The sequence below is a fragment of the Dromiciops gliroides genome, chromosome 1 (genome assembly GCF_019393635.1).
Source record: "Dromiciops gliroides isolate mDroGli1 chromosome 1, mDroGli1.pri, whole genome shotgun sequence".
NCBI lineage: Eukaryota > Metazoa > Chordata > Mammalia > Microbiotheria > Microbiotheriidae > Dromiciops > Dromiciops gliroides.
In genome coordinates, this window is record NC_057861.1 from 651983224 (window position 1) to 652000695 (window position 17472).

Genomic DNA, 17472 nt, shown 5'->3' on the forward strand with positions numbered 1-17472 from the left:
CATATGTGTATGTATATGCTCATTCATGTTTGTTGAGTAAATGGTCATCAGTTTGCACCGAATGTTACAAAGGTAACTTGCATCATATAAGTTGATATGGAAAGGTAATTATTTCTTTCCCATAAAGAGACAGTGGCTTACTTGGTCAGCATTGGTTTCTCATCATTAACAGGTAGGATCTTTATTGAAATAGTTCTCAAGATTTTATGTTTCCCATCTGACAACTGGACTGTAAAGTCATCAGCAAGGTTTTCAGAGTCATCATGTATGTACATCAATTTCATTCCTAGAAGAGAGAACAATGAGAGAAAATAAATCAGCCTCCTTTTAAACCACCACGTCTCTTTGCCTCTACCACCCTAATCCAAGTTGCCAGTAGTTTAGTCTCCTCCAGCTCAGAACAGGCTTAGACATCATCAGCAGCTCATTAATCCATCGGCACCAACAGCAACTCCAAGACTCACTCCTGATGTTTGTCTATTCAAAGAACTCAAGATAATTCACTTTCCACAGTCCAGCTTTGTTCAGTAGGATTTAAGTGAAACAAAACTTGTTTTGTCAATCAAAAGTATGGTTTTCTTGAGAGGGAGAGTTGAGACGATCACATTTCACTTTCTAAGTCTTAAAGTTGAAAGGGAAAATACCATATGAAACATATATTCTCTAATTCACTGTGGACTATTACAGATTTCAATGAGATACTAGATTCCAGGACTCCGTAAGAACTGAATACAGAATTTGTTAAGGAATGAAAGGATCAAAGAATAGATGATTTTTTTAAAAGCTGAGGAGAAGAAAGTTAATTGACTTATCAAATGAAAACATGGATAGTGGTTTTTGATCTATGCCTTTTGAAAAAGAAACTGGGGGAAAGAGGGACCAATGCCCCAAAGCAAAACAAGTGTGCTAGATAGTCATTAAAGATCTCCACATCTTAGTAACAACTCTCCTTGCATTAAGAGGATAAGAAATGGTAAGCCTGGCATGGAAGGATGTAGTAACTATGAGGATAATTTTTTAAAAAAATGATCCAGGTGCTGATATTCTGCTATATCATCTGACTAAGGAACACATCATCACCATAGAGAATAATGATTCTATATTTGATATGTAGATTTTTCATTGTAAAAAAGTCTTTTAAAATTAACTTTAATGCCTTCAAATTTCTACATACTAAAAAGGGGAAATATTTTAAACAGTATTAAAAATAGGCATTAAAATGTTCAAGATGCCTAAATAAAATCTCTAATATCATGAAATACTTTTAAAGTATCATCTCATTTTCAAAGAAAAGAGAAAATTTCCTATTTCCCCCAAATCTCCCCTTCACCTGTCATCTCTAGTTTTAACTTCCTGTTGTGGGTTAATCCAGAACTCAGAAAAAAATTTGACAAGTTTACTGAGAATACTTTGGTAAGAAGAAAACATCCCCCAACAGGCTATAGGAGTCAGAAAAGGCTTATGCTAAAGTAAGTAACTCTTCCAATAAATGATTAATATAATTACAATATTTACTAGCATAACCCTGTGCCTAAAGTCTATTGGTGCAGGACTTTGATCTCCACCAATAAGAAAAGAGTCACCTACAAATGGCGTTTGGTATTGAGTTATACTAGGTTCTTTGGGTTATAGCCTTGAAGTCAAAAAAGTCACCTTTAATTTCATCTTTATGATAGCCATTGTTGTATTTTCTGGTCTTAATTATTAAACTAGCTAAACACAGCATAAGGAGAAGACATACCAGTTTGGAGAAGCTCCATTGAAAAATCATGCACAGGAAGTTCATGGTTCTGGTGGATACTGATTAACTGCTTGTAATGAGGAATGTCATTTCTATGTACCCCATTGATGAGGAGGCCATGCTGTGGTCTGTGGGTAATAGTGAACGTCAAATGATCTTTTGGTATGTCTAAGTCAGTTGCTTTGATGACTGAAAGATCCAGCTCTTTCATCTGCCCCTCAGAAACCTAGAGCAGAACATATTAGAAAACAAACTATGGGTATGAAAAACAAATTTTGGGTAAGAACACCTCTACGCAACAGAATTCATTGAAGTATACCTTATTTTCAACTATTCAATTAGGCAGAATTCTCAGAAAATTCCATTGCATGCCACAGAATTATTTTTTTCCTGCAACCCTGGAGTGTTATATGGACGCAAGCCCATGTAAGCCCATGTTAATACGGGAAGACAAGAGGAGTTTTCAAAAGACCAAGCAAACCAAGCAATAATACTTGTTAACACTACAGAGACAGCCATACAAAATGTCACTTTCTTTCTTACACTGATGTTCTGTACCACAAAGTCAGGAACTTCATCATTGGTGGGATTAATCTGAATGTAAAAAGGGATTTCCACAGAATGTTGTTTTCCATCTGTGACGTAAATCATAAATTGATCTGCAGTTGGTTCTATCCTCAGATGCTTGGACTGCACATAGTTTATGTGCAGAGCCTTCATGTCTTTCCACCGAAATGAAGCTGGAGCACACACAAAGAAATGGCAGATGACATAAGAATTACATTAAAACCAAACCAAACCAAAAACCTCTAGTTCTCAGTGCTTAGCAAAATAGACTGTTGGACAGCAAAACAAATGGGAAGGCATCTACATGCTTCAGATAAATCTCAGAGAGCCCTGATATTTGCTTCCGATCATCCTCTTTAAATGAGCATTTCATATTGCATTCAGACAGTGACATTGTACAAGGTCAAAGCAGCTGGTCAAGAAGTATAACATTTAGTGGTTCTCTCAGTATTTTAACTACATAATGTCAAACAACTAGCTTAGCCTAATGGGTAAATTGACTAAGGCCAATTAAGTTCTGCCTATCCCTTTCATTGTGCCCTCTGGATTTTGCACTTTATAATTAACAAATTTAGGGGCCAGCTAGGTGGCACAGTGGATAAAGCACTGGCCTTGGATTCAGGAGGACCTGAGTTCAAATCCAGCCTCAGACATTTGACGCTTAACTAGCTGTGTGACCTTGGGCAAGTCACTTAACCCTCATTGCCCTGCCCCCCCAAAAATAATTAACAAACTTTCCTTTATTTTAGACACCTTCCTCTCATGTTCTTTCCCTACTCTGGCATCCTGCTCTCTCTCAGATTGCATCTTTGCCATTACCTCCTACTCTGACATTTTTGTTGTTGTTCAGTTGTTTCAATCATGTCTGACTCTGTGTCCCCATTTGGGGGTTTTCTTGTCAAAGATACTAGAGTGGTAGGGGCAGCTAGGTGGCGCAGTGGATAGAGCACCGGCCCTGGAGTCAGGAGTACCTGAGTTCAAATCCGGCCTCAGACACTTAACACTTACTAGTTGTGTGACCCTGGGCAAGTCACTTAACCCCAATTGCCTCACTAAAAAATTTTTTAAAAAAAAGATACTGGAGTGGTTTTCTATTTCCATATCCAGTTCATTTTACAGATGAGGAAACTGAGGCAAACAGGGTTAAGTGACTTGCCCAGGATCACACAGCTAGTAAGAGTCTGAAGCCAGATCTGAACTGAGGAAGATGAGTCTTCCTGACTACAGGCCCAGCACTCTATCCACTGCACCACCTAGTTGCTCACATTGACTTTAGTTTCTCTCATATTGTAATCACTGCCCCTGACCATTGCACAAACACATCAATTCTTGAGAGGGAGTTGGATTTTCCTTGCTCCCCATTGTTACTTCCAGAAGACTCTCCCATTGCCACCATCACTCAACAATCTCACCCCCTTTGAGGTTCACTCTATCCACATTTATCTTCCAATCTAGATATAAGTTCTGAGGTCATTTGACCTCCTTTCTCAAGGAATCTCATACCTGGACCACAGACTTCCTTTCCATTCCAATCTTGCCCTTATATAAGACCATTCATCATACATTTTGATACTTCCTCAATCTTCTCAAATCTATTGATTTACAACTCTAATTCCACTTCAGTCATACATAAGGATGGACATATTCTGGATCTCATCATATATGTGTTCTACTTCCACAATCAGAACCTCTTATCATTCTATCCCTCCCAATGCCTCACCCCTTAGAAACTTCTTCTTTGTCATCACCATATCTTTCAATCCCTCTGCTCCTTAATGCTCTATTAGGCCATCATCTTTGCTCTAATTTCACATTCCTACCTTCCCAATCTTGACCCTATAAATTAACCAGTTTAACACCACATTCTCATTTACTCTGGAATTCCTAGCTCCCTTGTGCTATTGATTGACATATCTTATCAAACCCAAGCCCTGATTGACTTCCATCATCTACATTCACCACTCTTACTCATCAGCTATTGAATATAACTGTAGGAAATTTTGCAAGAAAACCAATTGAGTCCTCTACAAATATATATTATTTAATATAAACTGGACCCTCAATTTGACACATTCTTTTGCCTCCCCAGTTTATTTTTTATCCCTACATACTTTGTTCCAAACCTTTTCTTCTTTCAAGACTCTCTAACAACTTCCCCCCTGCTCAGCTGAGTACCTTGCCTCATATTTTACTAAGAAAATAGAGGCCATTATCTAGGACAGACATAGTACATCTCATACTTTTGATCTTCTATATATCCATTCCTAGCTTCTCTCTGGAGCTCCAGGGATACATCTTAAACTAGATATTTCGTAAGGATTTCCAACTCAACACATCTAAACCACAATTCATTGCCTTTCCCCACAAAACCTACCCCTCTTTCAAACTTTATTATGTCAAAGGCACCACAGTCCTTCTCATCATGGAAGCTCATTGTCCTCCATTCCTCCTTCTCACTCACCCCACATATTCAATCAGTTCTCTCTCACATCTGTCCTCTTCTCACTATTAATTGAACAATCACTACCCTAGCTACTTGTGGCTGTTGTTGTTCAGTTGTGATAGATCTTCATGACCCCATACATCATAGCACACCAATACTGTCCATGGGATTTTCTTGGCAGACACCAGAGTGGTTTGCCAATTCTTTCTCCAGAGGCAAACAGAGGTTGAGTGACTTGCCCGGGGCCACACAGCTAATGTGTGTCTGTAGCTAGATTTGAACTCAGGTCTTCCTGACTCCAGGCCCAACACGCTAGACACAGAGCCATCTAGTTGTGTCTAAAACTCTCACTTAGACTCCTGCAATAATTAATCCCCTTGACTCAAATCTCTCCAAACTCCAATTCATGTTTCACACAGCTTCCAAAATGGTTTTCCTAAAGCAGATCTAACTATATCATTCCCTTACTCAATCAACTCCAATGGTTCCCTGTTCCCTTCAGTTTGTTTGTTTTTGTTTTCTGTGCTTTGAACTCCTTTGGTAATCTGGTGAAACCTCCTGACCCCTTCTCAGAATAAAGTTTTCAGTCAATTGAAAAAAATGCCTCAATTAATTAGTTAGCAATAAGTGAAAGTCAAGATGTCATTTTTCTCCTAGCAAAGTTCACAGATCCTCAACCCCTGAAATCTTCTCTCCAGATTAAGAACGCCTGGCATAGTCCCATTTTACTTTGTCCTTATCAAACCTCATCTGGACCGTGGTATTCATTCCTCGGCATCACTATATAAGGGGAACATCAATAAGCTAGCATGTCTAGAAGAGGGCAACTGGAATGGCCAAAGTCTTTGAGTTCATAGAACTCATAGGAGAACATGGGCATGGAGGAAATGAATGGGGTAGGGGAGGAGATAAATGATAGCTGTCTTCCACGAAGATTTAAAGGACTTTTGTTCATTCAAAACTACATCTTCCCTCTGTGCACCTTCATACTGGCTATCCTCTATGCCTGTAATACTCTCCCTCCTGATCTCTGTCTCGGAACATCCCTTTGGTTCCTTCAAGATTCTGCTCAAAAGCTGTCTTCTATGAAAAACCTTTCCTGACTCCCCCAGGGATTAGTACTCCCCCCAACTATGTTCTATTTATTTTGTACAAACTTATATGGTGTCTCCCCCAATGGAATATAATCTCCTTGAAGGCAGGAATGGTTTCATTCCTGTCTGTTGTATAACTGGCACCTAGTATAGTATCTGGCACACCATAAGCAAAAGCTCACTGGTTGATGGCTTGTTACTTAGACACTGTTTGAGTGTAAGGAAGCAAAATCCGCTAAGGTGTTCATTAGACACCTGGTGAACTTTTGTAAATGTCAGGATAATTAATGTCAGACCCAATATTTCTCAGCTCTGTAGTAAACATGTCTCAGAAGTTAGCTCAGAGACTCTCTTATCTCAAAAGTGTTTCCTCTTGAAGGTTAGGGTTTTTTTTGAAACCCAAGAGAATATTTAACTCAAGTTTTGATCCAAAAGCTAACTCTAGGGCCAGCCTATCTAAGTTAGAAAAAGCTCATTACCAGAAGATTGATCATTGGGTGATTTTTTTTTTACCCAGAGCAATTTTTTAAAGTTTACTAAGGTATTAAGACTGTTTGTTAAGAAAGAGAGGGGCTAGCATCTCCACCAGTGAATGGAGCACCCACACCAATCCATTGAGAAATCCTTGAAGACTTAAGTAAATGCCAAAACTATAATACTCTTTGGTCCTATGAATGCTTTAAAAAAAAAAAAAGCTCTCATCATAATCTACCCTTATTTCTCCCTTGAAAAAACATCAGTTTATCTCAAAAGATGCTCACATCCATATGAAAATAGAAGAAACTCAACTATAAATAAATGAGATTCTAACAGCCTTGACTACACTACTTTGATACTTGAAGAATGTGTAATTTTATCAGCCTTAGCCATTCTTCCACTTGCAAAGTCTGCACCCCGCCCCCCATCTCTGGTAGATGGTCTTTAAAATTGCTGTGGTCAAAAAACATCGACAGCATTTGGGCACTCTGGTGAGTAACCTCACCCAGCCTAGCTACATTGGTCTTTAGACAATAGAGATGTAATCCATGTGCTAAAACCTTTCTATCTTTGTAGGATCTAGGCTAGTTCATGCCCAGCTTGCATAGCCCTTGCACACTCAGAATCTGATGCTACAGTATAGTATCAGAAGAGGAGTTTAAGTTTAAAGAGGAATCAAACAGCTATAATAAGAGATTCTTTCATGTGCTTAGTGCTTTTAATTTTTCCCCACATCATTTCTCACACATTGATTAAAAATAATAGTCATAATTAGCCAATAGTATATAGTAATAAATATTAATAATACAATATTGATAGTAAATTATTCATATTGATAATAAAACAATTATTTGATAATATTAATTATAAAACAATAGTAACAGTGATAGCAATTGATATTAATAATAAACTATTAGTGATGTTTTATAATATAAATAATAAAATAATAGTACTAATAACAGCAACAATAGTAAATGACATTTATATAGCACGTTAAGGTTTGCAAAATAATGAATATTTATGACTTCATTTCTGTGTCAGCTTAGGCATCTTTCTGCCAATTAAGAACTATATGATTTCTATGATCTCTTTTACTCTAATCTTCTATAAGTCTGTTGGCCCAGGGAAGTAGTCAGACATCCAATGACCATGACTTACCTACGCTTATGCCAATATTGCTTTTTTCAAAACCTGGTGAAGGTAGGATGTTTTCAACATAACCAAATTGGGGAGGAGAAACCAAAGCAAACTCTAGGGCATCCATGTCTGTGTCAGGGTCAGTGGTGATTAAATGGTTAATGGTAATGGCAGCCAAAGAGCCCTCATCAACAACAAACTGGGTACCTGCGCACAAATAACATCAGGGTTGCAATTTCATGTGAAATTCTTTTTATCAGAAATGATGAAGACAAAAGGGAGCAATTGGAGTTTTAATTCATGAAAGACTCTACATGCAAATTTGCTGCAATAGGCAGATGATCACATTGGTTGGCAAACTTTCCCTTCTAGTGAAGGTCTTGGGGACATGGGAGTTGAGGGACATGTTAGAATTTAATTTCACTTAAAAATTGCATTTTCTTATATAAGAAAGCCAGATAATAACTAAAAGACTACAGCAATGCTACATGCTCCCTTATAGATTTCCATTCTTTCTAAAGTCCTCTCTGATTTCCCTTGTGTCACCACATAAGTGACAAATGAAAAAAAAATTGTCCAACAGCCTTAGTGATAATCCACTAAACATAGTTTATGTACTCCTCAAGATCAGTTGTTACCTCGGTTTGTCAGAGTACTAATTGCCTGAGAGCTATTATGAATTGCTCATAACAGACATTTTTTTCCTGCCTTAGTGCTTAATTATTCTACTGGGACAATGATTCCTTTCCAGAACATTGCTTGGGTGATAGGCTGCAAATTACAATAACATTCATACATATGCTTGTATTTTTTTTCCAAGAGACAGAACGTATACAAAATGCCTATGAAGAGATGACTTTCTAAAAAGCAAATAAGGTTAAATATAGATAAATAGCCTCTCTGGTCTACTTACTTTCCTCTAATAGAGGTTATCATGGATAAAATAAACTACTCTCTAGTCAGAAGGCAACTGAAATTTTCTCATTTGAAATTAAAGCAGAAAATTTGGAGACATTCACCTCCCCTCTCCTAAATAAATATGTATGTAAAATTGTTAGAGCAAATTATTTGTCTTTTGAACATTGAACAAAACCAATTTTTATAAAACTTTGTGTTTAAAACAGCTAAAATTAAGATGGGAGCTAGATAGGAGATCCTATCTTCACGGCTTTCTAGTCTGATCATAAATCAGGTCTCTGTGTAGGAGTACTTGGCATGTTAAACTTTTGGCACTGGCTTAACATGAAATGATTTTAATAGGAAAAGAGTTTTCACCAGTTGTAATAGTTGGTGGTTGGTTGTCCACAGGGTACACGGTCACATTGAGATCATACACTGGAAAAGAACGGTGAAGTGGAAGTGAAGGAGAAATGGGCTTTTGGTAGCAACAGTCGTAAGGACCAGTTTCTCCATCCGAAACCACCAAAGTAACGGTGTCAAAACAAGGGGCCACACCAATTTCTCCACCTGGAAAAGATAATTAGGTATAATATTTTGATTATTGTTTTATAACAAAGAAATGACATACCTTGGTGACACTCAGCCCACATTCCCTGTCTAAATGTGGGAGAGTGAGAGAACTGGAGATGTGAACACTTGGAAACTACTTCCATGGTAAGTGATGCTATCATCAAGCAAACAGAGCAAATATCTACCTGCTGCTCTTGGAGTAGCTTCTTCATGAAAACTCATGATGGTGTCAAAACCAGAACTGACCAGGATAAGGGATTCAGGAGGAAGCTACAGAGGTTGTTTATGCTATGATAGTAACACTTTTCTCTGCAATTATCAATTGCCCTTGATTAGCAACAAAATGGAAAATGACCAGTACCTTTCACTACTGTAAATACCTATTAGCGCCAACATCTTAAATGAACTATTCTTAATGACTCATATAGGAGAAGGAACTAGATACTGATAATCCTAAAGCTAAATTCTGGTTACCCACTTTCTCATTAATTTATTTTATTTTTTATTTTTTCAGGGCAATGAGGGTTAAGTGACTTGCCCAGGGCCACACAAGTGTAAGTGTCAAGTGTCTGAGGCCATATTTGAACTCAGGTCCTCCTGACTCCAGGGCTGGTGCTTTATCCACTGCGCCACCTAGCTGCCCCTCATTAATTTATTTTTAACCAGGATTGCTAACAAACAAGAAAGTCATTTGGGGAAAAAAAACTGGCATTTTCTTTATTTTCCTTTTCTAGCCTTAAATGGTCATATTAATGAGTAGTAAAATGACAAAATGGAAAAAGGAGACAGGAAGACATGAATACAGGAGCCAGGTTCTAACATTGGACAATGAGCTTCTGAATAATTGAGCACTATTTTTTGCCTTAAAGGATTTTAAAGTGTTTTATAGGTATGCTTTCATTCATGCTCATTCCATTTTGAAAAGATAAAGAAGGCAAGAATTAAACTGAGATCACACAAAAGATCTGAGAAGTCATCTTCAGGCTATGTCAAATAAGAGAGACTTGGAATCATGATTCACTATTTTGGCATTGGTTCCCTATTTTACAAAGTATGTAGAAACACTAGAAATGGTAGAAAATGGCAACCATAATAAGTAAAAGGTTGGAAAATAGACCCTTTAGGGAAAATTGAGAGGATTAAGATGTATCTTCAAGTTTAAGAAGAGTTAAGAGTAAGATGCCTATTAGTAGTTCATACACATAAGTGGATCTAACTTTAATTAAAGGAATCTGGTTGTACCAAAAGAATATTATTATTATTATTATTATTATTATTATTATTATTATTATTATTACGGGCAACGGGGGTTAAATGACTTGCCCAGAGTCACACAGCTAGTAAGTGTCAAGTGTCTGAGGCTGGATTTGAACTCAGGTCCTCCTGACTCCAGGGCTGGTGCTTTATCCATTGTGCCACCTAGCTGCCCCCCAAATACCTTGATTTTAAAAGTGATTGAGTCCTGACAATATTGAAGTTATCTTCTACCCTTACCCCAAGACCATAGGTTTCCAGTGGTTTATGTAATCGCCTCCTTGGAGGCAGAGTGCTAAATCATATGACCCTTTAAAATATCAAGTCCTTGGGATCTTTTGTCCTTCATTCTGCAGTCAATAAGATCACAGATTTAGAGCCGGGAGGGACTTTAGAGGAATTCTACTCCAACCATCTCATTTTATGGATGAGGAGGAAACTTCAGCCCAGAGAAGGTAATTTGTCCAAAGCCACACTCTAAGTAACAGAACCAGAATTCAAACCCATATCTTCTGATTTCATATCTGATGCTCATGGATTTTGAGAGTCCAAACAAGGAGGCACACCTAGAATTCAGGGATAAGGTTAGAAAATGTCACCCTTGGAACCTAAAGGCAGAAAATCCCCACAAAATAAATGAGCTAAGTAAGCCATCTGCGGAAATTAGCCTAAGAAACAGTCTGTCATGCTGCAGATAAAACTGAAGTGCTTCCTGGATCTCTGCAGGAGGCCCAGAGTACCCCCCCTGGAAAGGAAGGCAACCATTTAAAATGTAACTGATATAAGATAAAGAGTAATTTTGGAAATTGGAGCTTGTCCGTCATCAGGAAATGCTATGAAAGACTCTTTAGTGAGTATAAAGAACTTTGAAAAAGGAGAGTTATAATGGGAAGAATGTGAAATGAGTAGACAGGATAATCTCCCCAGTTCCTTCTAGTTCTAACATCCTGGGATGATTCGGGTGATGCTATTTATCCAGCCCTGTCCAAGGGTGAGGGGGCCATCTGATAGACACAAGTAATTTGTTACTAGGAAGTATATACTATATAGTGGAGTGGAGATAATTCTCCCATCTCTACCAGGTTAGAGGAGGAGACATTCTCTCTTGGCCTCTCTAATACCATCTCTTCACTAATGCACCCAATTTCCTACCTGTCTCAATCTCGTGGATTTTAGTATCCCAAGGAATCCTGAATCTAGTACAGTAAGAAGACCACTGGGCTTGGAGTCAGAGACCTGGGTTCAAAGTCTACCCTCTGACACTCATTGCCTGCTAACTTGGTCAAGTCATTTAACTTTCTTACATTCCAGTTTGCTCAACTATGAAATGAACAGTCTCTGAAATCTCTTCCAACTCCAGAATGGTGACTCTGTGATACTTAATATTTGACAAGGCCATATAGCTCCTGTTCTCATTCCATGCTCACCAAAGAAGCTCTATTTATTAATTCAGTTTTGCAGCTCCTTTGAAACTGGAAAGAAGGCCTGAACTGAGAGATGAAAACTGGTATTTTTTTTGGGGGGAGGGGGCTAAGTGACTTGCCCAGGGTCACACCGCCAGCAAGTGTCAAGTGTCTGAGGCCGGATTTGAACTCAGGTCCTCCTGATTCCAGGGCTGGTACTTTGTCCACTGAGCCACCTAGCTGCATCCTGGTATTCTTTTCTCACATGGTACATTAGTCGCTTCCCCACCACCTTTGTCAATGAATAAATAGGTCTTCTGATCTGTTGTGAGCTCAGTTGTTATATATTTACCTGAGCTTGTAACTTTGGTATAACTGAATCAGGAGAGGGAAGTTAGACTGGCCCCAGGCATGCTAACCCAGGGGAGGGGATAAAAATCTCCTATAGCTTCGGTTCTTGTCTCCAGATCTGGTACTGACTTCCCAACCTAAATTTTAACTCCTGTAACCAAGTTCCCAATTGTCTCTATCCCTTTCATTTCAGGATTCCAAAGGAACCTTTGGAACAAGACAATCCTAGACTTTTGGTTTAAGCTTTCTTGGCCTCCCCTATTGAGATCTCACTGCTTTTCCTCAGAGGAGTTTTCTATTTCCAAAGCCAATGATGAGTATGCTTAAGGGTGGGGACAGAATATGACCCTCTAGAACCTGATTACTCTGGACAGGCTGATAAAATGACTTGTTCATTCTACAAAGCTAAGGACTAGGTCTTTGACCCAAAGTGACCCTTCTACTTTTATAATGTCCAGACTAAAAAGTCAGTTAACTTTACCTTCTCTTTCCCTTGAAATGCAAAACACTGGACAAATGTCACATAACAAATCTGAATTTTAAATGAGAAAATGCACTTAGAATTCCATCTTTTATTTGTTTGACAATATCAAACACCTAAATTAAGCATGGCCAAATTGGATTGAGGATAGAGCCATTTAATCTAATTTGCCCTAGCCTCTGTGTATGGTAACCCCCTAGCAGGGGAGACCTAGAAATACAAGACTTTGCTCTTCTGGCACCATTTAGGTGACCCTGGGCAGATTGGACATCCCATATGTAATCCTAAAAAATAATTATCCTTTCTTGGGTCATTTTTCTACCAATCTAATTAAACAGAAAATATGGAAACTAGAAAAAAAAGCAATGAACTCAGTTATTCTATTCTACATCAAGGACAGTGGGCATATGGAATATATCCCTAGGCCAAGGGCACTGGAGAGAAGCAAAGTAATAGAAAATTTACTGAGGTTCATTACTATGGAAGAGAGAGAAGGCAGATACTAAGCTAAACTTTAAGCCAGTGAATATTAATATAGGAAATTTAAATTTCTTACATTCACAATTTTTACATGATAATGGATATCATGAGATAGTATGCTTTCTAAGATGTATTTAGTTTACAGATTTAGGACTGGAAAGGACCTCAGAAACAATCTCCTAGAATGCCTCATTTTATAGTTGAGAAAACTGAGGACTAGGGATTAAGGGACTTGCCAAAGGTCATGTAGGTTATGGATATAACCTGCCTTTCAGAGCACAGTAATCCCATGATGCATGGCAAGAGATGTCTGAAGTACAATCTACAGGTTCCATGAGTGTACACATACCTGAGAACAGTAAATGGAGAATTCTGTGAAGAAAGGAAAAGAGATGCATGGGAGTTCCAAAGAAATGAATGTGTTTTCCATCTTGAGGGAAGTATTGTGTTTCCTTCCTGGTTCCTATATCCCAATGGACTGTGAAGACCTATGACTGCGGAAATGCTGCTTGGCAGTATGAATACAGTATTATGGACTAAATCCAATTAGGTGAGTCAACCCTCAGAGATACCATTCCTTTTACCTCTGGTGGCCATATTTAGAGGAAGATGCAATGTACTACCTCCTCTCTAGGACCTAAGCCAGAAAACTTTCTTGCTCCATGCACTTAGATGCATCTCTGGACTGATCAGTTCCTACTTCCCCATTCAAAGTTCTACTCAATCTCTCCCCATGATGTTCTAATTCATCTTCTTTGACATACAAAACTTCTCTGCAGTCATTTCCCCATCATTTTTCAGGATACAGGCTCTGAAGAAGAGACAAATAGCTCTATATGTTTCTCTCCCTCAAGATGGAGAAAGCATCTGTCCCTCTCACTCCCTTTTTCTCAGAGTTACCCATGAACCACTCCTGGTCAGTGTGATATGGGAACTAAAAGTGCCAATGCTGCATTAAACTGCATTTAGAGGTATGTGATTCCCAGGAGTTAATAAATCAAGTCTCTCTGTTCTCTGCTCAGCACATCTGTAAATATTTTGTTCAGTTCTAAGCAACACATTTTGAGGGCTTTTATATATTTCCTCCTTAAGAGATTCTTTTATGGATCTCAATTAAAGTAGTTATGTGGGGGGCGGCTAGATGGCGCAGTGGTTAAAGTACCGGCCCAGGATTCAGGAGTACCTGAGTTCAAATTCGGCCTCAGACACTTGACACTTACTAGCTGTGTGACCCTGGGCAAGTCACTTAACCCCCATTGCCTAAAAAAAAAAAAAAAAGTAGTTATGTGGTAGTCCATTGGACTACACTTAAGTTTTTTATAAAATAGCATTTCTTGAGACCTCAATCTCCACCCCCCATACTCCAACACAAAGTAAAAAGATTGTAGAGGAAATTTGCAGGGTGTCTTAGGGAGCTGTTTTGGTGGCCCAGAGAACTGAATTCTCTCATCTCAATCTTCAACCTCCCTTGTAATCTACTTTTCAAGTCTTTAAGACCTACTTCTGTGTTGAAACAACCAGTTGGAATGGCTTGTGTGTTCATAATGTCTGAAGATAAACTATGGGATTTTCATTTACAAAAGAGGAATGAGGGATATGAATATCATTGGAGCCCTCAGGGGAATGACAGGGTGAGAAAAGTAGAGGATGCCCAATCTTCAACCTTCATTTGACTGTACCGTGCTCTGCCTCCCACACCCTTCTTTATCATAAATGTCACTTACTTGTGTGCTTGTATGTTACCGTTCCAGCATCGATGTCTGCCTGTGTGAACTGATCCACAGTGATCCCAGATTTCCTTACAACCCCATGATAAGGCTGACGTGCAATCATAAACTTGAGCTTGGTGTCATCGCTGTCCATGTCAGTAGCATAAACATGTTCTGAAGTGATGACCACTTCCTCTCCCTCAGGGCAATGTATGATGGGAATGAGGTCAGCCTTCAGGACAGGGGGTTCATCATTTACTGGTAAAACCTAAGCAAAAAAGGAATGGTTGGCTTCCAGAAAAAAGAAAAAAAGAAAAAGAAAAAAATGACAAATTGCCTAATTGGCAATCCATAGCTCACAGAGGGAAAAAGAGGGGTTTTCAATCTTCCAGACACATGGAACAATAGTTATGGAAATTGACCAAGAAGCCTGCATCTTTTAACAATCCCTGCATGCACCACTTTGCAAAAATGACCCATGTGAGGGACATTTTAAATGGGGGTATGTGAGTACAGTTATCATTTTGGGCCCAGCCAAACCCTTTCACACTGTACTTCAATTGTTTCAGAGCTGGCAAAATATAAAGCACTCTTCTCCTTCATTGTTAAACTTGCACATATTCTAAGGGAAATCTAATCCATGTGTTCTGACTCATTTACATTTAACTCATCAAAGCTATTTTTAGCACAAGTTGCTTAGTGGCTATGATGCTTTCCTCCAGGCCGATTCTCCTGCCACCCAGGAAGATGCTCTGGACCCACAGGTGGCCACAAGCATGGGAGATAAGTGTCAGAAATTTTGAGTTGAGCTTGAAATGCATTATGTGTGGAATCAGTCAGAACTCAAGTTGGAGAAACAAGAGAAGCAACTGAGGTATGGTGGAAAGAGCCTTGAACCTGGGGTCAGAGAGCCTCAATTCAAAACCCACCTCTGCTACATACTACTTGCGTGACCTTGGGTAAGTCACTTAACCTTAGTGTCAAAATCTATGCTTAAGGATATCTAAGGTCCCTTCCAGCTCTAACATTCAGAGAACCTTCTCTGCCATCTGATGGGAGAAAAAAGATGAGAAAATTTACAGCAGGTCTAATTTCATATAGGATTTGACTGATTTGATGATTTCCTAGTTGGTATATAGACCTGTGATTATCTTGGTGTAAGGAACTTCTGGTGTGGAAACTCCCTCCATCTACGCAGACCAGCCTGGAACACTGAGAGGCAATGACTTGTCCATGGTCACACAGCATATTTATCCACGTGACATCAATTATCATATAGAAATCTGAGAGGAGAAAACAATTCCCTAACATTCTTGAAATAGGGATAACTGGAATTTATTTCCCTAATGGACTCATGGACTCATACTCAATACTTCTCGAGGGCTATAACTATAGCCATGAGAATGACCTATGACTGTGTTTCCACTCCAATATTCTAGGTTGGGACTTAGAAAATAGCTAGTTTGGGCTCCTGTGATTTCAAATCCTACAGTCCAAGTTCTTATCTCTGCTGAATGAGGTGTTGCCTTAATGTTAGTTCCATTTGGTATTACCTCCAATTTGTCATATATATATATATATACACACACATACATACATATATAAGTATATATCTATGTATGAATGTATGCATATATATGTGTGTGCATGTGTATGTATGTCTACTTCTACATCTACATCTACATATATATTCCCTATTACATCCTGAAATCCTTCAGAGCAGGTACTGCTTTTAACTTTCCTTGTATCCCCTGAGTTTAGCATACCTAGCATATAGTAAGCACTTAATAAGTGCTTATTGACTTGACTTGGGGTAGCCTCATTACCTCTGTGTCATACTCTTCAAAAGATAAGACTGGCTACTAATTCTACTAAAAGTAAGCATAGTTGTACTGTTGTTTCCATTTAGAGCATTTGCTTTGGAATCAGAGAGCCCTAATAGAAATCTTACCCCTGGATCAGAGAAATGCAAATTACAACAACTCTGAGGTATCACTTCATACCTATCAGAGTGGCAAATATAACAAAAACATAAAATAATTGGATGTCGGAGGGTTTATGGGAAAGCAGGGGCACTAATCCACTGTTGGTGGAGTTGTGAAAAGATCCAACCATTCTAGAGAGCAATTTGGAACTATGCCCAAAGGGCTATATAACTGTGCATACCCTTTGATCCACCAATACCACTGCCAGGTTTATATCCCAAAGATATCCCCCAAAAGAGAAAAAGACCTATTTGTACAAAAATATTTATAAGTAACTCTTTTTGTGGTGGCTAAGAACTGGAAATCAAAGGAATGCCCATCATTTGGGTAATGGCTAAACAAGTTGTGGTATGTGATAGTGATGGAATACTATTGTGCTATAAGAAATGACATGCAGGATGATTTCAGAAAGGCCTGGAAAGACTGTATGAACTGATATATAATGAAGTAAGCAGAACCAGGAGAATGGTATTCACAGAGACAGTAATATTGTTTGATGAAGAATTGTAAATGACAACTCTTCTCAACAATACAATGATCCAAGACAATCCCAAAGGACTAGATGAAACATCCTATCCACCTCCAAAGAAAGAACTGATATTGATGGAACACAGATGGATGCATGCTATTTTTCACTTTCTTTCATTTTTTCTTTTACTCATGTTTTCTTGTACAAAATGACTAATATGTTAATTTTTTTACATAATCATACATGTATAGCCCATATCTGATTGCTTACCGCCTCAGGGAGGAGTGAGGGGAGGGAAAGAAGGAGTAATAAAAATTGGAACTCAGAAATATTAAAAAAAAGTTTATTACTTTACAAAAAGAAAAAGAAAAAGAAAGGAAGAAGGAAGGAAGGAAGGAAGGAAGGAAGGAA

At 38.5% G+C, this 17472-nt stretch overlaps 1 protein-coding gene across 1 annotated transcript in view; it reads right to left on the reverse strand.

The window, feature by feature from the left end:
* Window positions 1–17472, reverse strand: part of FREM1 (FRAS1 related extracellular matrix 1) — a 176920-nt gene that overhangs the window by 74728 nt on the left and 84720 nt on the right. Inside the window, exons 16-21 of the mRNA XM_043978303.1 lie at window positions 14623–14875; window positions 8735–8926; window positions 7481–7666; window positions 2285–2481; window positions 1742–1967; window positions 142–286 (exon numbers count right to left, since the gene is read on the reverse strand). Coding sequence (XP_043834238.1) covers window positions 142–286; window positions 1742–1967; window positions 2285–2481; window positions 7481–7666; window positions 8735–8926; window positions 14623–14875 — 1199 coding nt within the window. The remainder of the gene's footprint in view (window positions 1–141; window positions 287–1741; window positions 1968–2284; window positions 2482–7480; window positions 7667–8734; window positions 8927–14622; window positions 14876–17472) is intronic.